This window comes from Miniopterus natalensis, chromosome 16 (assembly GCF_054644295.1).
Source record: "Miniopterus natalensis isolate mMinNat1 chromosome 16, mMinNat1.hap1, whole genome shotgun sequence".
In the NCBI taxonomy this organism is placed as follows: Eukaryota; Metazoa; Chordata; class Mammalia; order Chiroptera; family Miniopteridae; genus Miniopterus; species Miniopterus natalensis.
In genome coordinates, this window is record NC_142096.1 from 30,513,079 (window position 1) to 30,535,819 (window position 22,741).

The window sequence follows — 22,741 nt, forward strand, 5'->3', positions numbered from 1 at the left end:
GGATGGCTCTAGTGCCTTTACCTGTTTTTTAGCTTGAAAAATTCTTTCCTTTAATTTTGAAAGCAAACTTGCAGTAAATTCTTTATTGGATTTTTCCCCCCCTACTTGAACATGTGTTGAAATTATTAAACATTTAACTCATTTGTTCAGAGAGATCTCGATGTAGTTGGAATTTAATAAAGATGAGCTCTGGGTGATGCATTCTTCCTTGTTAAATATTTAGCTGTTTGCATTAGTTCTGTGGTTTCCTGAGGCAGAAATTTAAACTGTTAATATATAGCACATTTAAGCTATAAAAATAGTAGATGCTGTCATTTCTTCTGGGGCAAAACTGGTCATTTTGAACACTTGTGAGAAAACAATGCAAACGCGCATACACATATTGAGAAAATAAAAGCACTCAGTTGCTGGAAACCTATAAATGAGAAACTGAGAATCAGGTTTTCTTAGATCTCACTTATAAGGGAGACATCATTCAACTTCAAAGATGAGTGATAGATGCAGAATATTTATATAGAGTATCTTTTTTTATGAGGTTGCCAGTAAAAGATACCTCTGATGTAAGACTGTAATACCTTGGTTTCCAACTTTATTAAAACTTAAGATAAACACCATTTTTTTGGACATAAAATGAGAATCATTAACAGAGAAGATTCTCTTTTTATAAAAATATAGCCTTCTCCATTTCTATTTTTATTGGTTTGGGGATTCTAAAATGATTTTTTTCTTCTTCATTGGGACTGCAAGATATAGACCAATTTTCATAAAACATAGTTATCTTTAATGCAATGGATTATATATCCAGTTAGATTTCAAGTTACCTTGAAAAAATGCGCTATATAACATAATGTGTTTAAATATATATCCAAACATACGATTAAAAAAGAAAATAAAAACCTGATAACATTTACATTTGATGGTGTGTATTTGAGGCAATAGGTTAAAAACACACACAGATAAACACATTAATAAAGGGGAAATATTCAAACAAAATGTACAGATAAATATCTCTAGGAATACAGTCAACAAAGAACAAAGGAAAAATGTCTTTGTCTTAAATCACTTATTTTTTGAGAGCTTGAAGCATACTGCCTAAGTCTTCTTTGGTCTAATGAAAGAGTGCCACCTATTGGATGACCTTGAAAAAGTGCTTAAATTTCATAAATATTACACATGAAAGTAAATCAGTGGCAAGCCATCATTCTGACATAATTTATAACGTATCAATCTTTGTCTATACGAATATATATGCGTGTACATATGTACACACACATGTATACATATACATATGTCTGAGATCTATGCTAAAAAAGAACATGAATGCTCTATATTCACATTATTCTTTTATAAATGTAGGAACAGAAGTCTCACAAATAAACTCAGCAAATGTTGTCTGATTAGACATCTAATTATTGAATTCAAATGTTTTATAAACTTGAGATTACTGGCATGCATCTAGTATTCCTTCATACATACCTTTGTTTACTCGGGCTTTAAATAAAGGGACCTGAAAATTGAATGCATGAGCTTGTATTTTGACAGGAAGGATCTGTTTAAATCTTCGTCAAAGTAGCATTGCATACAATTTAAACCAAAAACAAAAGGGGGGAAAAAAATACATGCTCTTGGTTTTTTAAAAGGCAATGTTCTTGTTTTATCTTTCAGCCCAAGAACTTGCCAGTCAAGATGAAAAACTTCTTCTAATGGAATCCAGCTTGAAAGCTACTCAAGAGCAGCTAACTGAGCAAATAGCAGAAACAGTTCGCCAAGAACAGAACAGTAGAAACCCCAGGCAGAGCTGAAGACAGTGACAGAAAGGATTATTGCTTCTGAAGAAGAAAAAAATGATTACAAGTGAGTTGTTTTTTAGTATTTCAGAAAGTTTTACTTTACGTACTGAAATCAAGTCAGTCCTTTTGACTTTGGTTGCTAAATATTTAACTCTCCGTGTCTTGCAAACGGTTGTGTGTAAATGTGCTGGCTTGTTCAAGAAATTGTTGGTTCCAAAATAGATAAACTTTAGATTTGCAACGTTTCTTAACTGAAATGGCACATGTTGAAAATTGTAACTGTCGTATTCCAGATTCTAAATGATGATGTGGCAGTCAACTTTCTTGTTAACTATCAAGAAAGGCTGGAGGGAGCAGGAGAAAGAATACAGTGTTTCCGTAGCACCTATCTGCCAATGGTCTTCTCTCTCCTTTTGGAGTCCAAAGGTTACATATGGCTCTTGTTGCCTTTCTTTTTTATTCAAGTAGCAGCTCTAAGCAAGACACTATTAAAATGAGAGACATTTAGAGTAGAATTTTTGGTCAGACCATTGAGGCAGGTAAGGAACAATGAAGGAAAGTAATAAAGGTCTATGCTGGTTTGAAAGATTCCTGAAAATTGTTCTCCGTGAAATATCTTGCATTTAATTTCTTTTCATGAGCTAAATCTTTATGTAATTACTAGACCTGATGCTATGTTTTCGGGTTTTATCATTTGCTTTTCAAATAAACACAAAGTAGTTTCATTTTTGAGGGCTCTGATAAAGTATTCTATCCTCTGATTTTGGCTTAATTTTCTTAGTTTGTTTTTTAAAAATAATTATGAAAGTAGCATAGCCCAAATGAATCAATCTCCCTCTTTCTCTCCCTCCCTACCCCCCCCCCTTTCTGTGTATTTGTTAAGAATTACACTTTACTTACCGAACTTTGGTTAAATTGAGTAATCACAGTTAAATAAAGCACACACATTTTAACGTTTTCTCCCCTGTCACTCATCTCTTTGAACACAGACCTGAGGCCAAAACTAAAATGTGCATTTGATATTAACTGATCTTTGGAAGCCAAATTCTAAATTTAAATTACTTATTGCATATTTTGATATATCTATCAGTAGGATTTCAAAAAATTACATGCGCTGAACATTAAAATTCTTTTGTGATTTATAGTTTGTAATGCTAACTAATAATGTTAAAATGCAAAAGTAAAATTTTTGAAGTTTGTTCATGAGGAATTTATTTCTTTGTTTTCATCTAATGATTTAATATTATAAAGCACTAAAAATAATCACACAATCTGGGGTGACACTTTACGTCCTTCTAAATAAAATTAAACACTCAAATAACCCCCGTTTGCCATTAATGTTCCTTTAGTCAGCTGCAAGAATTCAGACAACAAAAAGCCACATTTAACAAATATTAAAAGGTAGAGATTGGTACCAAGGATTAAAAGCAGATTGAGCAAAGTTTCTTTGGGAATGGCTATGGTAATATAGTATTGTTATAAGTGTTATGTTCTTTTTAAAAAGCTTAATTCTATTAGAAAAATAATATGCTTAAGGTATATTTAGAGAACAAGAAATACATAAAAATAGTCGTGAACACTAATATAAAGCTAATGATGGTGTTTGATGTTAACTTAATGTTATTAAAATAATGTCAACATTTTTTCTACAGTTAAACATCACTGTAAAGGTATATTATTCCATATACCCACAAAAAATATCATTTTTGGTCTGAAAACTGGCATGTAATGACCTGCTTCTAACCTTAAATTTTATCAGTAAATAAACCAGTGATTCATCCAGTTAAATTACAATGAAAGCTCAAATTCAGTTTCTCTATTCTTGATCTAGCCTCATCTATTTTATTTTCCCATAAAGCTTGATCATGATAGTAAGTGGAATATTCTCTCTTAATGTGAAATCGTTAGCGAGGTACACGCATATCATGCAAGAGAGTAGTTAAAATTGTATCAGTACCTTTAAAAAAATCTGTTTACAGTGGTTTTTACCAATTAAATATTTTGAAAGTCATAAAATGATAAATACAGAGGTAGGCAAAAGTAGACTTAGAGTTGTAAAACAAATAACAATACAAGAATAAACTCTGTTTCACGTACTCACAACTGCAAACCTGCTCTTGCCCACCCCTGTATTAATATGACATGTTATAAGAAAATTTTATGGTTGAATTTTAAAGAGACTGATACAGTATTATAATCAAAGCAATGGTGTATTCTTAGGAGAAACAGTTTCACCTTTTAAAATACAACCTCAACATACATTGTCACAGGATATGCTGGTGCTAGATACACGTGTCTTAACATGAAAACATACACTGCTCTTTAGATGTGAAATAAAATCAGAGCCTTTTTGGCCTAGCAAACAAAGAAGTTGGTTTATTTATTTTTACTTTTTTCCCACTCAGTCGACAGGTGGCATGAATTGATTAAATTTAGCGATTGGTTCAGTATTGGGCAGTGCCAGACCCCATGGTGGGCACCACTCAGAAGAAAGACAAGGCACGTCAGGTGTCATGAGACATGACAGCATTAGAGTGAGTTTCCTTAACCCGTCATTCCTTCAGTTGGAAAAGCCTTGGGATTTTGACGAAGGGACGCAGAAGGAAATGTATGGAGATAATGTTAAAGTCAAAGACCTGAGTGGTTCTAGAGCTCACAATCACAGGACACATTTTCTGCCAAGAACAGAGGATCTCACTAGAACAAAACATCCTGGGACATTTTTTGCAAAAAAAAAAAAAAAAAAAGAGAGAGAGAGAAAAAATTATTTCTGGAATTATATATATTTTCTTTTCAAAAAATACATAAATGTGTGGAAGATCGAATCACAAAAATAACAAGAATATATATTTTAAAGGATCTGATACAACTTGAAATGTACATCGGGGCCCTACATTTATCTCTGTACCGAAGTGACTCTGTGATAAGTAATGATCTCAGAATGACGTCCTTTATTCATTTGCTTTGGAAGAGTCATTCAGAACTAGCCAGGTTCCTCTGCCAGCAAAATCTAGGTTAAGTCACATATTAACTAAATAAGAAACAGTTAAAAAAAGAAGCATACCAAAAACCTGGCAGCCAAAAGGAAGATTGTTTTTAACATTAACCTGTAAGTTATTGGTTCCATAAAGCGGAATTTTTAAAGAACACATAGGCTTTAGGTTTTATTTTCCCCTCTCTTTTTGAACTAAATGTAGAGAACACACACCATATACTCAGTATAAGCCTGTTACACTTGAAAGATTTGTTCTGAATGTCCAGTGGGAACCTGGAAATCGTAATAATTTGTAGTATCGATTGAGCGAAGCTATGCAGCTGCGGCCCCCGGTGAATAGACAGGAATAGACATTTTATTGATTAACTTTTACAGTCATATTTTCAGGACTCCGCTGCAACATAATTTTCACTCCCCAGCTTTGTGTTGCTGCATCATGAAACCTGAATTCTTCTCTCTTAACATTTACCCACTGGAGGAAAAAAGTGCAGACACGTCTGGCCAGGGTTGTGATCTACAGAGATGCAAAAGTTTCTGGAAAATGATTTCTCTCAAGTGCTATTCGACCACAACCATAGAGGGGAACTAACTGCTCAGAACAGGTCTTGGAAATATCATTATGGCAACTACTTGGTAATTAAAAGTCTTCCTATTTTCCTCATTATTTTCATGTTTAGGAACCTTAATTTTCCTACCCTCACGTCATGCAGGTAACTATGAAAATGCATTGTCTCGTGATAGATTGTTTTCATTCCTTTCTACATTTTATGTGAGCACCAAGAGAAAAATTATTGTAATAATGCTCTATAATTTAGTCTGAAATGAAAGCTATTAAATACTAAATCATTTTGGCCAATTTGACAGTATGAAAATGTAAATATATATATGTATTGAATATATGTGATATTTCTCTAGTCCTGTGAGAGCTTTAAACTATTATTTAGGTAAAAAAAATATATTTGCACAGGTGAGCATATTGCAAATATTCTGTGTATAATCATGGGTATGTACCTCAAGTTCTTTTCTGCTTGCAGTTTTTGGTCACTGAAGCAAACTGTAGGTCTAGTCTACGTATCTGGAAAATATTTCACTGGAACTTTATTCAAGGGCTGGTGACAGAGATGTTTAGACTTAGATTGGATTTGAAAATGGGAATTTTTAAGAAAAACAATGACATCAATTCCTTTGATTAAAATCACATCTGCATTTCTTTTATTTAATGTCTTTGAAAAATCTAATGTTAGAATCAATTGACTCAAAGATAAAAATTCAGTAGCTACACCAGCACAGAAGATATGAAGTATGGTAAAATTAGGCAAAAAATTTAGCAACCGTTTTTAATAGTTATATAATTCATAGTCCATAAAGTTTATGCCTTAGTGAATTTTAGAAGTTTATTTTTATTCAAGATCATGGGTTCCAAAATTCATAGATTTGATTTTAAAAGTGTTGAAAGCCTTTTACATTTCTAATTTACTTCTTTTAACCCAACATTTTAAAAATGAGTAAAATACTCCATCTTAGTAGTAAGTGTGAAACTGATGCGTTTTTCTCATTACCTTGAATATTAAATTTTTTATGACAGTCAACAGGTTTATAATTTGTTCTTTATTGATTTCTAAAGATATACATATTTAGAATTTTCTTTGATTTTCCTTCACGGAACATTAATTTATTTTGTAAAAAGTCTTACAAGCACATTTATGTGCAAAATATATGTGTAGCCAGCACCTGTTGAAGCCCCACAGTTATCACAATCAATATGGCACGTGAATATGTTTCAAGATTTTTCAGTTATTGGAATATATGTAACTATGTTTTCCTTCTAATGGACTAGGTCTTTTATTTATAACACAGAGGTGTTTGAATAGAGCATCTCGTAATTAATTCTTTCCTTCTTCATGTTACAAGAAGGAATAAGATAATGCATAGAGAATACAGGGTGTTTTTATAATGGCTGTGGGTCTTAGCACACTCTCACCTGCATAATCAAGGTTGTGTTTTAACTTATTTACCAAAATAAGGAGTGCAATTAAGACAGATCAAATAATAAACACAAAATACAAAAAAGGTCTGAATTGAGATTGATTTCAACATAATCCTGTAGAGGAATCCCCACTTATTGATCAATGGTAAAGCCCATGCCTAGCACTTAGAAAGATAAAGTAAGCAAGGTCAGATAATCAAAGCATTTAAATAGTAAAAACAGCAACTGCCACTGTAGACTGCTAAAATAAATCCATAATACAAATTGCTTTGGCAAAAAGTGGATGAGCAGCTGATCTTCCTATCGAACTCGGATACCGTTCAGTGACCACGCCGGGAACAGCATCGGGAGGAAGGCTGGGGAATCAATGCTGAGTGAGACGCAGCGCGGCTTCGTTTCCACGGAGAGCGTCGCCGGTGCGGGCGACGGCGGCTCGGGGGTGGCACCGGGGGGCGCTGCCTGGTGCCATCAGGAAGGCCCTCTGCGACACATGGCGCCAGGCGCCACAGCAGCGCTCCCGGGCTGTTTCAAGAGATTGGCTGAGGGGGGTTTCACACAACCCTCAGGTCTGAAAGCCAAGTCTACACTGAAACAGCAGCACAACTACTTACCGAAGTACATTCACACGGCTCTAAACATGTTCTGCACACACTCCTGCCACTAAGGAGCATTTGGGAGGCCAGATAATCATGCGATTCCTCCTTAACTGGAGCATTCGTCTCCAGCCCTGTACAGGAGCTCACACGTTAATGGCAGAATAGGGGATGGAAGGAGGATTTGGGGAATTTTATGGAAATGGGCTGCTCCGGTGGTGAGGCCCTTTCTGAAACTGGCTGCGACTTGGGGAGTCCTCTCTTTAATGAGTGTTTGAATTCTACTGGCTAATTATATTCTTGGCTCTACTGAACTCCAATGGGAGTTTTCAGTATGTAGAGCTATGATCAGCAGAATTAGGTTTAACATAATTAACTACTTTTTTTTATTTACTTCTTAACTACTTTTGTTATAAAATTTGAATTTAACCTTTACTTAATGAGACATCTTCATGACTATAATGAAGTTTTGCGGAAAACTGACTAGGACTTAGGGTAAGGACGCGCTGTTTTCCTGTACTTCGGAATAAAGTGGCTCCTCGGTCAAAATCACAATAATGCAGTTGACTTCCTCCCTCCCTTTTTTCAGTTCCCGTGTCATCCTTATGTCATTATGTTTCCACAGCTTCTGGCTTCATCAGCATGTCCGTTACATGAATAGCATTATGTCTTGATAAGTACAACAATAGAATTTTTTCACACATATTTTTCCACCAGGTATTTCTGATGGACTATAACCATAGTGTTCTAATAATTTGAATGTAGTATTTACAGCTTTACAATACCGCTGATTGGGAGGTCTTCATTTACAAAAACCTTTCAATATTGAACCCCTCAATTAAATGACATAAAGAATTGAATGATTTTCATTGATTTTTCTTCCAAAATGAAGAACTAAAGTGAAGACTGCTTACATTTTTAACACAGCATTTTCATATAAAAATGAAGTATAAGAGTCAGACTCCAGGCTTAAAAGTTGCATAACTCAGACTTAGTGTTTCTCCATTCCTTTCTTACCATAATGAATAGTTATTTACAACTATTGTAGTCTCCCTGTTTGCTGTATGAATTGCTGATAGCAGCGGTTTTAATGGTAAAATTGTGAAACAATATTCATAGTTGTCAGAAAAAGGTCATTCTATTTGCATTCATTAGGAACCTGGAGGATGGTGCAGTGTGCATTTCCTTTGGGATGTTGTAGCTATTGATTTATACACAGCTGTAGGAAAAATTAATTAGGATTATATTTCACTTATTACTGCAGGCTGTGTAATAAGAAAGAAAAACATTTTTTTGCTAGAAAGTTGAACAGAAAAACCTAAATGGAATCATTGTTTCTTAACTCACAACTACTTGATCATATAATTTTTCTTTTATAATCTGGTTAAAGGCTTAGTGAATTCATAGACATTTAATTAGCACTTTGAAAAAGGAATGTTTTAGTACACATTCTATAATAATAATGGTAATGCAAATTAAGCAAAAGAGACATTTTCCCCTTGTTAGTTGAAACTTCCCTTTCTCTCAGCTGAGTCAATGTGGATTTGTCTACTGTAAATTTAAAGGTTTGGGGAAGCTTTTGCCAAAAGAGTTAAATAAAAAACCAAACAAGGACCAACATCAGGTGAATTTTCAAGGTGAAGGAACAGATCCCAGACTGAGAGTTTTAGGAGGACAGCAAGAGAGGGAAATTCACCTAATATTTATATTTTCAATCTCAGAAACTTTATCATTAGGTTCCTCAAATAAACTGGAATATGTTACACTGATAATATTCTCAATTAGTGTGATAATACTAGATTTCGGATTATTTTTAAAAATATATTTGTATTCTTTCAATGAACAACACTGTGCATACTCTAAGTGGAAAAATATTGAATTCAGTTCTCTACGTTATTTCTATGTGACACATGTTTGAGATTAATCAAATTGTAGTCACTTCTAATTAATAGCAGAGAATAATTTTTGAAATGGGGCAGAACCAGATGACAAAGGATAGTTTGTGTGTGTTCATGACATACTTTATGAATGGAAACACATGTCTGCTGTGACATTTCTAACTTGAAAATGTTATTAACTCTCCTATTGTCTCTTAGTTGTGTAGCATTTTAAGAGAAACTTACTGCCTGGCTTATGGAGGCCGCTCAAGCACAGTGTCAGCATTTAGGGAAAAACAAAATCAAAGTCTATTGATGCCCTTATAAAATCTACAACTGAAGTATTAAAAACCATTTGTGCTATTGCAAGTTCTTTGGTTTTATAAAAATAATTTATAAGAGGTCAACAGCAGCTCTGAGTATAAATACAGGCTTTTCCTTAAGCTTTACAGATTAAATATTGTCTAAAAAATTAATGACTAGGATTAAAAATCTATTACTTCTCTCTCCAGAACTTTTAACATCACTTTCTTAGCTAGGAGCATAAGCATCTGATCTTCAACGTACCTGGTAGAATATAAATCGAGTCAAGTTCTGTCCTTCATTTTCCTGCTTCAACTGTTGGGGCCCCTCGCGAGAAAGCAGTTCTTACTTGAGTAACATGGAGCTTTGCCTTCCAGAGTGATAAGTAATATTTTCCACCCTGGCACATTTTGTATTCTGTTGCAAAAATTACATGAGGTAATTATACTGAGATTCATTGCAAACCCTTGGCGTTTGTAGTGAGTCTAGTTTTCCCAGTTTGTTTTCAGGATGATGCTGTGTTAGATTCATAATGAGGTAACTAACTAAGAATTTCATAAAGTCATGGATTCTAGGGCTCAACTTTTGAATTGTTTTCTTAACTAAAACAAAATGACCAGAAATGTATTTCTTAGGAAAATTAATTGATCGAGCTATGTATCGGTCCACAATTTATTGACAAGCTAAAGGCACTATTTCTTTAGGTTCTAAGGGACACAAAAAATAACTGAGATGTGGTCTTTTACCATAAAAGGCTCCTAAGCTACTAGGGTAAACAGTCACAAAAACAGATGTTCACAAACCTTAGTAATGTGTGATTTGTTATTTAAAATTAAAGTAAAATTATAGAAGTAGAGAAACAATTACTCCAGAAGAGGTAATTACAGAGGCAAGAATTGGTAACTGTATTTTCAAAATGTGTAACATCTGAAAGGGTATTTTACGGGAGCAGGAAGACAGAGAAGGAAAAACACAATGAGAAAGTAAAGTTTTGGTCTAGAAAATGATGAGAAATTTATTTTGTAGAGAATATTTGGGTGTCTAGAAAGGCAGGTGAAAGCCACATTGTGGGTGATCTCTATGCTCACTGAGGAGTGTAATTTGCTTAGAAGTGATGAGATAAAGGAGAGCTTTGAACAGTCACGTGCACATGATTACAATCATGTCAGAGAAGCAACCCTCTGAATCTCTCACCCTTTTCTCTTAACATTTCACCTGGCTCATTCCTAACCGTCCTTAAATATTGACACCTTGGGCCAGCTCCTCCCTGGGGCTGCCTCTCCCGTCACTCATTCCAGATGCAGGTGTGCTACACACTCGGTGCCTCTAAGGCACCCATCTGTACCCCATCACAGGGTGCATCTCTCCTTAGTCTACCTGTGTGCATCCCAGGGAAGGCCCACGTCCCCCACTGGATAGCTCCGTGTGGATTGCTGTCTTCCTGGACCATTGTTGGCACTGCCATCTTTTAACTAATTTGGGTTAATTAGTAGTGGGTGAAGGGAATGAACTTTGCTATGTGCCTGGTCCAGTGCATCATCGGTCACCTAGAGAAGCATGCCGAGTTGCTGCCCTCACCTCTAGACATACTGGGCATATCAAAGTAAAACTTTTTACCAATGTGCAGTATCAATCTTTAACCCCTCGCTATGTATGGCTTCAAGACGGAGAGAAATAGGTTTGGAAATGCAAGCTTTAGTGAAGTAGAATGAAGTGGGTGTGGGGATGCTAGATTGCAAAATAAAAATAAGAAATGTATGTGTAATAAGCAAGAGGTGCTCACAGTTCTGCTTTTAATATTTGGTGGCGCTATGGTCTGAATGTTTGTGCCTGCCCCGTAGTGGGAGGTTGAAATGCTAGCCCCAAAGTGGTTGGTGGCGCCTTTGGAAGGAGGTTAGGTCTGGAGGGTGAAGCCTTTGTGAGTGAACTTGGTGCCTCTCGCCCCTTCCACCTGTGAGGACCAGAGAAGAGATGGTCAGGAGTGAACCTGGAAGCAGGTCCTGGCAAGACAAGGAATCGACGAGGCACCTTCCTCTTTGATTGCCCCTCCTCCAGGACCATGAGCAACACATCTGTGTCACTGACCCTACCCGGTTTGTGGTATTTTGTTACAGCAGCCCTAACACTCTAAGACAGGTGGGGAAAAGGCAGAGAGAGGTACGGCAGAGTAGGAGATGGAAAGGTGTGTTGAAGGACCATGTCCTTCTGCAACAGAAACTTGTATTTGAGGACAGACAGAAGGTAAGCAGCAAGTGGACATGGAGGATGCGAGAACAAATGTAGGCAACTGACAGGGCAAGGAACCAAATGATACAGCAGGTGATTATGATGCACAGGTGACTCTTAGCTGGGTCTCCTTTACATCTGAGCAAAGAATGGGTGGGTGGTAGGCAAGGGTGCAGGGGAATTTGAGGGCATCTCAGGAGTATGAGAACAGCTGAGGAAATGCATTCATCCGGCAAAACCAGTACAGCAGGGGTTTAGAGGACTATGAGCAAGGCTTTCAAAGGCAAGTAAAATCATGGAATATGAGAAGCCAGCACGTACCAATGTGAGCTTTAGGAAAATCAGCCCCACAGAATACTGCGACTCTATGGGGCAGGGGTTACTGGGTCCAAGTGAATTTGAACATAATTAATTCATTCAGTTCAGCCAATTCTTTGTCCTTGATTTCATGGCTTTACCTACAGAGTTGAACCCGAAGTGTTGGAGCCTCAGGGCTGTCTTATTTAGGTGCCAAAGGTCCTTTCTTTCCCATAATTTTTCTGTTGCTGGTAATCTAATTTTCATATTAAAATTATTCTATTCTTTATCATTGTGCCACTGAATCTCTCAACTTTCCCAGAGACCCGAACCATCGTGGTTACAGTTCGTTCATATGGCACTCAACTAGAGATAGACTCAAACTAGAAGAGGTTGCCCTGTGTCTGGATTATTCTTGATTTGAATTAAACAGATAAACAAAGCTGCTTGATCATTGTTAATAGAGAGCTTGGATGGATTCAATGAGAAACCAGTTATTTTGCTATTTTAAATTAAAAATTTAAAGAATAAAACAATGACACATGTACACCTTTCAAAGACTTTGAACTTATTTATTAAATAAGTTCAACAGCAAATGTTTCTATTACATGGTGCCCAACCTACCTATCTGACTGAAGCCATGTTTTTCGTTGCTAATATACCTATTGTTGAGCAGAAGAAATTTGCTTTTTATTTTTGCTTGTTTGTTTTGTATTGTTTTTTCCCCCTCACTCTAGGCCCTGATATATTTTTGATGGCCCTGGAAACTTTCTCAATTTCATCCAAAAACGCTCTTCATTGCACATTCACTGATGACCTCCCAAACTAGGTGGGAGGCCTCAGAATTCTGTAGCTCTTAAGATATTTCCCATGTAAGTGAAGGTCAAACTCACACATAACTGAAAACTTCTATCCAGAGCATCGCAAATGACTTGTTTCTGCAAAATAAAGGTTGGAAGCTATAAGAAGGTGTGCGCAAGATGTCCACTGTTTACTGCCATGTAAATTCAAAACGGTGAAATGTGATTAGAAGAAAATCTTGGGTTGCTAATAACTAATCCAAATGTGCAAACAAAAAATGTATTGACAACTCTTAGGTAATCAAGTAACCACATGTTGGTTTTTTTAGGTGAACCTATATCTACTTTAAGCCAGAACTAAGAGGAAATTATTCAAAATTCTCTAATGAGAATTGAAAATAGCATGAGAATTAAAGAGGAGACTTGTCCTTATTGAGTACTCACTATGTGCTCACCTCCATACTAATTGCTTTACATGCTTTGTTTCACTTGGTGCCCAAATCAACTGATTAAAATTCATATTTCAATTGTTGTGATCGCTTTTAGATAAAACTGAGGACTATAGAGATTATAGAATTTGCCGGTATATCCATACCTAAGATTCAACTTGCTGTGTAATAAGACCTTGACATTTATATTAAATTAAGTAAACTACACTGATTTAAAACTACAAATATACAGTGAGGAAAAAGTCAGTTGACAGGTGAAAATGTACAGCAGCTATTGCAGGGGTAGCTTCTGGAGTCAGAGAATTCATGTTGGCTGCTGTAGATTATACCAATGAGCAGATAAATACTGTTACATGAAAAGTTACGTGGTAAGAAACAATAAAAATACTATAAAATAAACTTTAAACACAAATAGATAATTCTAGCATGCTTATTATAAGATATTCTAAAAGAAGAAAAAAAAGCCGTAAGAACACATCAGTCAGTCCTGGCCAGTGGACTGAATATGGTGGAATTTTAAATGTTTGACCCCTAACGTGGGGTTGTCCTACCTGCTCAGGGTGTTTCCAAACAATAACTCTTCTTACATGTGCATCCATACTACGTACAACCAATTGTGCAACGAAATTTTAGTTGGGGGACTGACACGATCGTAGGAACTGGAGGAATATGGATTAACAGTGGAAAGAGCTCCATATATTTACTTAACATGTAACAGAACTCAGACTGTATGATATTTTTTTTAAATCTAGATATTCACTATTCTATGTCCCCTCTAACTTTCTTGAGGACTGAAATGACATTCACAAATATGTTTCCAAAATACAAAACATATATAAATGCATTTATTCGCTGAATCCAAAAAGGATTGCAGAAAACTTTAAGCGAAAACACATCTTTTTCGAATAGAAATAAATGAACAGCAAACAAAACACAAACAGAACCACGGAAGAGTGAGGCAAAACTGGGAGAAAGCACGAGCTAGGAGGCGCCAAGCTGGGCAGTAGCTCCGTTTGTCCGCCGGCCACCAGCAGACAACGGGCTGGGACTTTCCTTCAGAGAAGGGGCCTGGCCCGCCTGGGAAGCTGAGGTGAGAACGGCTGGGAGGGGAGAAGGGGGAGCCCCTCCTGCCCGGCAACGTGCTTCTCGGGACCTTGTCTGGGGACCCATCTGGTTTTGGAGGACAGTTATTTCACTGGCGGCAAAGGGAACAGAATGATTTCCAAAGGCCAGAATAACCGTCGAATGACCAGCTTTCATTACCGGGGAGAAAACAGGAGGCAGGGCCTTCATCTCCTTGGAGCTGCAGATGGAACCTGAGCCCTGCTGCCACTGTGACCTCGTAAATACACGGTGCTTTGCCTCGATTTACCATCCACTTAATAAATGAGTCAGGGTTTCTGGCCTAATATCTTACTGGGAATAACTTTTTTTGGGAGAAACAAAAAGAAATTTGTGAAATCCACTGCATGGGGTCGAGTGGATTCGTCACTGTTCCTGACACCTCCTGACACCTGTGAGCCTTCCGTGGCCAAGGGAAGGCACTTTGGGAGACGGTGCTTTCTATGGAAGAGCTTTCCCTTTTCCCCTGATGGAGCGGGAAGTCTAACTCGACTTTAAAATTCAACTGCACACTTCCAGGCAGACAGCGGTGCTACAGAACATTGCCGCAGCTAAGGGGCAACTTACACAAGCGTTTAATAAATAAGTGGGCACTGCAGGGAGAAAAGAAGGGGGCAAGGTTGAAAAACTTAAATAAAGGTACCAACTTGCATGAGTATTGTATGGTAGGCACATATGCACATTGAATTTTAATTGCATTATCCTAATAGAAAATTACTACATATCAGTTATTGCAGCTTGGAGGAGGTTTCGCCCACTCTTTTTAATTATGTAGGAATCAAAATAGATAAATGCTGTTACCTACCCCAGGTCTGGTGGTACATTTGGGGTTGAAACACTGATTTTTTGATGAGCTGCAATAATCTTCTATTCAGGAGTTATATTTAATGAAATCTGAGTTTTATAAAAAGTGTCTTCAACAAAGGACTCTGTAGTTCATGGCACAAAGCTTAATGTAAATCTGAGAGTTTAGGTTCAGTAAACAACTAGCAAGAATGTAAAGTGGGAAACAAATCTTACCCTTAGGTAATATTTCAAATATGTTATTCTGTGCTTGAGGTTAAAGTAAATTTTTGCTCATGCAAGAAATAAATTCTGCTTAGGTAAAATGTAGGGTATTATTTTCCTTCTTATAATTAATAAGTGGCCTTGAGGAATCAAAACCGCTGAGTAGTATGATGAAGTATTTGTTAATGGAGACACATTTACCTGTAGAAATATGTATTTTTTCTGAAGTGAAAACCTCTTCAGCTAAATGGTATCAGGCAGACACTCTCCCCCCACCAGCCCACTTTAAGTATCAGACCATGAGCTTGACTGGGCTCCGCAGAAATGCTGCTTTGCACAAAAGCAGCTTTTTAGATGTCTGGGCTCGAATGTTCTAGCTGCATTTGACTGCAGGAGATAAAGGAACCAAGCACTCGGCTACTCATAGAGAAGTAGACGGAAGATGTACACAGGCATTCTTTCCGACAGTGATACAGAAACTATTCTTAACGATTTCTACTGCAGGTAATTGTAAGCAATACATATGGTTAACTCCACATAAAATTCAGGTTTATGAAAACAGATTTAAAATTAATATAGAATATACTACTTGCTTTTTTCTTAAAAACAACAGAGTATACCAGTAGTAGAGCGGCGTCTCAATGGACTGTGGAGTTAGAAGACCTGTGTTTGAGTTCTTATAAGCTCTCACCGCCTTGAACAAATGGCTTCACTTCCAAGACTCAGTACTTCTACCTGTAATTTGGAGATAACCATGTCTTCCTCACAGAGATGTTCTGAGAAAAGGGATTTTGTAGAGGCGTGCACTGTGCTGGGCACAGTCGTGGTTCTCAATAATTGGTAAACGTTATCAAACTAGAAACAGGTTCTCATTTGTCAGATAAAAGATGCTACGATTTTTCCATCAACAGAGCTCCACCATTGACTGTTGTTTTGGGATATAATGGATACAAGGTTAAACAAATTAATGCACTTAAAAATAGGGCCCTTATTTATATCTCTATAAATAGGTAGAAAGTAGTCTCTGGCAATCCCCAAATGAAAATTTTTCTGGGGGCTGGGTTAGTTTCAAGTGCACATGGGTTACTGCCTGGCACCAGCTCTCAAAAAAGTTTTTGCTCCAAGCCCAGTAGCATCATATCGGCAATATAATTATTAATCTCTCTAGAGAAAGAAAAAAAATCTGGTTCACTTAGAATTGTCTAAAAGTATGCCCTTTAAGCTTGCAGGCTCTTCAAATTTAGTATTTTGCGAACTAGGGCAGATCCAGTTTTAACATAACCCTTGCAAGAAGAAGGCCATTGATTCACTGGCTGCTGACAAGAGCTCGCCTTCCTCCTGTTTTTCTCAAGGATGCATGTCCTTCTTCCTCGGAACACGGTTCTGCTTACAAGCTAATTGTGTGCCCTCCGCTGCTCTGTTATTGTCTGCGCCTGAGCCTGCTCGTTAGGCCGGTCGTCGAAAGGGACAGTGAGGCTTGGAAAGCGAAGGCCACCAGGAGACATACCCGTCTGCTTCTATATGTGTCTGTGCAGTCGCCCCGTCCTATAAGCTCGCAGCCCTGCTCCTCAGGCCTGTCCTCACAGTCTCCCGGGACAGGTCGGAATTATTGTCTCCATATGAGGTGTGATATGTGTCGTCTAATGATAAATGGTTGAATGATTTAAGTAATTATTTTGGCTTCAAACTGACTTTGCTCCTTTCACTGGGTCTTGGGCTCTATAGTTAGACGATTTTGTCCAGATGTAAGAATGGAGACTTTAAAGAAAAAAATTCATTCAGGCTCTGCAAAGTTTAACTGCTAACATATCACCATCAGGAGTGATGATTAAATCAGTATCCACAAAATACTGTGGTAAATGAGGTAGCAATTTAAAGCAGCTATTACATGTGTAAAAGCTAAATGCAAATCAAGATCTCCTCTTCTTCGCGTTAGCTTGGTGAATTTACGGTTTGTTTTAATGTCATTCCATCCCCTAGAAAACCACCATGGTGGTACTCAGCCCAAATTTAGCAACATCCGCCACAGCTTGGAGTTAGAAGGGTTTGGGAGACTGAACTCTTGGAAGCAGCTGTGGATTTGAGTTTGGTGCATGCTGCTGAAGTCTCGAGTTTCTGACATCACATTGTTAATCAGGAATTTATCCAATCACTTCTGCTTTGCATAGAAAAACCTTACTGCAAAGACTAGGACAAGAGGTGGATCCTACCTCTCAGCCGAATCCTCAACCTAAGAATTACAGAGGGTGAAATAGCTCAGCTTCATCTTGTCAAATGCTCTGTTGATTTACTCTATTATCTTTCTATGTTATTGGAAATATACTAAATATGGAACACTGAACATTTATTTTTTAAAAGTACTGTTTTAAAATAACGTTATTGGAAACTTTCATACACATCCTAAAAGAAGATTACTGGAAACTTTCATATATCATAAATACAATCCAAATGCCATCATTTTACAACTGAACAAAAAGGTTCAGAGAGGTCATAACTCAGCTGAGGTTACACAGCTGGCAAGCTGCAGGTTAGGATTTTAAATGTTTTTAAATTGATTTGAGAGAAAGGGAGAGAGAAAGAGAGAAGCACTCAGGGTGCTGCTGTGGGAAGGGACAGGAAGGCAGGGCTGGGCAGGGCCTGGGGAAGCCGCCCGGCTACCTTCAGTCTGGAAGCCCCCAGGATACCAGCTGGTCCCATGGGAATTCTGCCCTTGTCCCAAATTGAGGAAAAGAAGTCAAGCCTTTATTTCCCTGCATTGTCTAGGCATTGGCTCCGAACAGAGGCACAGCACTGGGCAAGTCCCAGCAAGAGACTCAGCTGGGAGCCGTCGGACACTGGTAATACTTCCAGCTGCTCGGGGATGGAGGCTGGTCCTTATAGAGAAGGTTTGGTAGAGGAGCACAGTGTTCCTACAACCATCTACCATTAAACAATATAAAATCTAACTTAGAAAATATTCTGCCCCTTTCCATGCAAATAAAATATACGTATCTGAACATTTTTCTTTCATGTTAAAACTATATTCCTTACCTACTTGGATTTCTACTATAAAACAATCGACCTTGAAACCTGTTCTGTTGAACAACCTCAACTCCCCATAAGGAAACAACTCAGAAAATGCAGAATTAAGGAATAAAACAGAGGCTGAATGAACTAAATGGATAACACTCTAACTGAAATTTTAAAGCAGCAGGTGATTTCATAAAGTGTTTTCATTAGTAATATTACATTTGGTCCTCCAACAACATACTGAATCCATATTGTAATTTTCTTTTTGCTGACGAGGACACTGCAGCGCAAAGAAATCATATGACTTAACCAAGGTACATGATAGAACCTTGAATTAAACCATGTCTTTTGATATCAGGTAACCATGAGCAGCAATATTTCCTTCCGTAGGTGACTGAGGCAGGGGCAAGAGAAGTTTCATCAGGAGCCAAGCTTTTCGTTAATAAATATCCTGTTTCAATTTGTTGTTTGCAAATACATTTTAAATTAATGCATATTCATCTTAAGGTATAAATCATAAAATCCAAGACTATCAAAATCAAGAAATTTATTTTAAATATCCATTACAAAATACTCAAGTTCAAGATAAGATAAACTTCTTGGCTTGTGGATCATAGAGAACCAGGTGGAATCCGAAATGAAACAAGCTGTGGTTTTCCATGTCCTGAGACACAGATTAAGAGAATGTTGATAGGTTTATGAGGATGTGCCTCATATTATTTGCAACACCATTGCTTTATCACCTTCAATATTTAAGTAGGAAGAACCAAAAGCTTTATACAGTAATGATTAATTACACAAATGTATTTTTAATTGGGAGAAATTTTAATGTAGAAGTAAAAAAATTCTAAGTTGATATCAACAGAATACTTTGTATTATCTTTTTTTATACCTCTTTGAAATTACCGATGTATTTGTAAGTCAGGGATAGACATAGTTCAGGGAATCTTACATCATTTGCTGTGATTAAAGAGTGTCTGAAGATTATGCAAACAGAATGTTATGCCAATATCTCCTAACACAGGTGGCTATTAAATTGAAGAATTGTTTTATGTTGGTTTCTATTTACTTTCTTTTGTTTATAATTTCTCTATAAGCATAAATATACCAAAAATATGTTTAAAGTACTTTTATCTAAAACTGGTAGCTTTTTCTCAATTTCAAAACATAGGTATAATAGTTAGTTATAAAAAATTGTATTTATTGCCAACTACCACATACTAACTAGTTCAGCAAATTCTTTGTTCTAGAACAAAACAATCACTACTTTTTCTTAGGTTGGCATGGGACCCTGATAAGATTTTTTAACAGGTTATATATTCCTCTAAATCATATATCTCATTTACACAATAAAAGGGGTCAACTAGATCACTTCTAAACATCTGATCCCTGAGACCAGACAAGGCTTGGCCCATTAGGGGAATCATTTCCCTGTGTTAACTGCATGTATTCACACTCTGTTGTTATTTTTTTATCCATTAGAAAATTTTATTTGATGTTATGGTATCCAAACCCCAAATTTCATTTGGAAATGATGTGTGTGCGTGCATGCGTGTGTGTGAGCATGAGTGTGTATACATGCTCAAACACGAAACCATATAAATGTCTACCCTGAAAGATCGAGAGAGAAATGAATTCCATCTACTGCAAGCTTCCAACCCAGAATCCAGTATTTCTTCACACTTCCACTTACACTTTGGACAGCAACACCTAGGAAGGCTCGACATATCTCATTTATTAATTATTATTATTATTTTAAATTTATCTTTATTGTTGAAAATATTACAGATGTCCCTTTTTTCCCTCCATTAGCCCCCTCTACTCCGCACACTCTCTCCTCCCCAGGCCTTCACCTCACTATTGTCTGTGTCCATAGGTTATGCATTTATGCATATAAATTCTTTAGTTAATGCCTCTCCACCCACCCCCACCCAACTTCCCTCTGAGATTGGTCAGTCTCTTCCATGCTTCTATGTCACTGGATCTATTTATTAATCTCTAACTCACATCTCAAAATTCATCCACATACCTTTTATCTTTTCCCATAATGCTTACTAAAACTTACCTATTAGTCTTTAAAGTATCTATTAAAGAATCATCAGTCTCTAGAGTAATTGTGACCATAACCCTCTGTATTGATACAATCATCATGGTTGTATCAAAATAAATTTCTGGAAACGTAATTGGGCAACTATTTAATATCAAACATTGCCTTCCATTTTATGTTTCCTGTAATGACAATACACTTGCATATTGATTTTTATTCTGAATTTTCTGTGCTAAAGTAAAGCATCCCAAAGTGGTTGAAATGGTTTCAGTCAAAAACCTCCTGCCACACTAGGAGAGTAGGATATGAGTTGCTGCATAATTGAATCTGGTGTGATTTTCCCAGTTTGCCCACTCACACAATACTGGAATAATAATATGATTTTGATCTTGAGCAGGGCACCCCAGAATACCCGATTCTATCCTGATTCTATACTTAAAGCTGAAACTGAGTCAGGGGAACACGCGTTTTTTTCCAAAGCTAGAAGTCTAAATAATATTTCTCCTAAGCAAAACCTCAATCCAGAATGGACCCCTCCAGTGAGGAAACAACCTATCTGCTCGTGTCACAGGGAATGGAAACAGAGAAAGAACGAAAATTGGGTTCACTCTTAGGCCTCATTCTGCCAGCACCTGCCACAAGGATTTTCAGGCTACATGGTCGCTCCTAGTCCCACTGTTGTGTGGATCTTTCAAAGCCCTGGACCTGCCAGACAGTAAAAGCAGACACAGGCTCCTCCTGCCATTCTGCCTGGACTGAGGCAGAGGAGAAAGGTGGCTGGTGCTTCCTGGCACTGGGTTCTCACTCCCTCTGAAAACTCATCTCCTACAAAATACGACCGGTTTCCTCCAACTTCCATAGTTTCCCTCGGCCTCGGAAGGTGATACTCCCTGCAATTGATTCTGACCAATTTCTGGACATGGGTGGAGGGGGGGGTCTGTGGCAGGTGGAAGAAAAAGAGGGGAATGTGAGACATCTTGCACTTACCCTGGTGGTGAAAAGTACTGATTTATAACTTTAAAGTGAAAAAGTCTTAGTAGTTTTTGTTTTATGAAATTACAGATGATGTACTTATGAAATATTGTATTAGTTTACTTATAGGGCTGCAATGCTGAATGGAATTTACATTTGCTAGTTTTAAATAGCAATTTACCTAGTATATTAAAATATAATCCCATTCATAAATATAATAAAACTATTGATAAATAAGTTTGTTAGGAAATTAAGACATACCTATAAATTTAGAGAGATTTTTACTACTTAATTAGATATGAAAATGTTAAAGGGCATTGAATTAACTTTGAAACTTGTTTCTAGACTGTTGGGAATAATTTAAGATTACATTGAAAAGTCTGACTTTTTTTGTCTTGGAAAACGTGAATGAATATTGATTTTCTTTAGAAATAAGTGGAAGAGGTTTATTTTTGAGATGAAAACATAAATTTGCTTTTTATTGTGGTAAAAAATATCACAAAACACAAAAATGTATCCTTGTAACAAATATTAAGTGTATAATACAGCATAATGAACTCTGTGCACGCTGTTGAACATCAGGTCTTAAATCTGCTATAGAGGCTCTTCATTCCTAAATTCTGCTGGAAGTTCACGCAGCCTTAGGTTTCTATCCCAGTCTTCCCATTTGTTCGTTGTACTCACCGCCTGAAAGCGGTTACACTTGGTACCAGACCCCCGGGCTTGCATCTCCAGGCTCTCGTTACTGCCGGATAACTTGGAGCAAGTTGGCTTCTGAGCTTTAAAGAACTCCAGCGTTAGATGAATATAATAATTGTGTGGACTCCATAGGGTTTTAATGAAAATCAAATAAGATAATGTGAACAAAGTTATAGACACAGTACCAAGAATTTATGAATAATAAATAAGAGATATAATGATTGTTGTTTTTAATAATACATTCCAGTCTAATATACTGACAACTGCTGAAGCCAAGCTCCAGGCCAACACCACTGAATGTACTTTTCTATGATGAGGAAAATGCTATGTTACTCTGCTGTTCAACATGGCAGCATTGTCTACCTGTGATTAGTAATGTTTTTGAAATGTAGCTATTGTGATGGAGGAGCTGAATTTTTAATTTTTCTAAATTTTAAATTAATATAAATTCAAATAACCAGATGAGACCAGGGACTATTACATTGAACATCGCAGCTCTACATCTTTGTCATTTCTTACAGGACCTTAAGTTTGCAAGGTTAAAGCATGTTTAAGAATCAACTCCAC

The 22,741-nt window shown here is 36.9% G+C and overlaps 1 protein-coding gene across 2 annotated transcripts in view; it reads left to right on the forward strand.

The window, feature by feature from the left end:
- Nucleotides 1–1,672: 1,672 nt before the first annotated feature.
- Nucleotides 1,673–22,741, forward strand: part of LOC148091360 (uncharacterized) — a 39,845-nt gene continuing 18,776 nt past the window's right edge. Inside the window, exons 1-2 of one of the 2 annotated variants that reach the window (XM_087825452.1) lie at nucleotides 1,673–1,854; nucleotides 5,205–5,418. In XM_087825452.1, the coding sequence (XP_087681578.1) occupies nucleotides 5,308–5,418 (111 nt within the window). In that variant the 5' untranslated portion in view covers nucleotides 1,673–1,854; nucleotides 5,205–5,307. Of the gene's footprint in view, nucleotides 1,855–3,967; nucleotides 5,419–22,741 lie in introns of those variants that run through there. The other variant, XM_087825450.1, reaches the window with a different exon arrangement.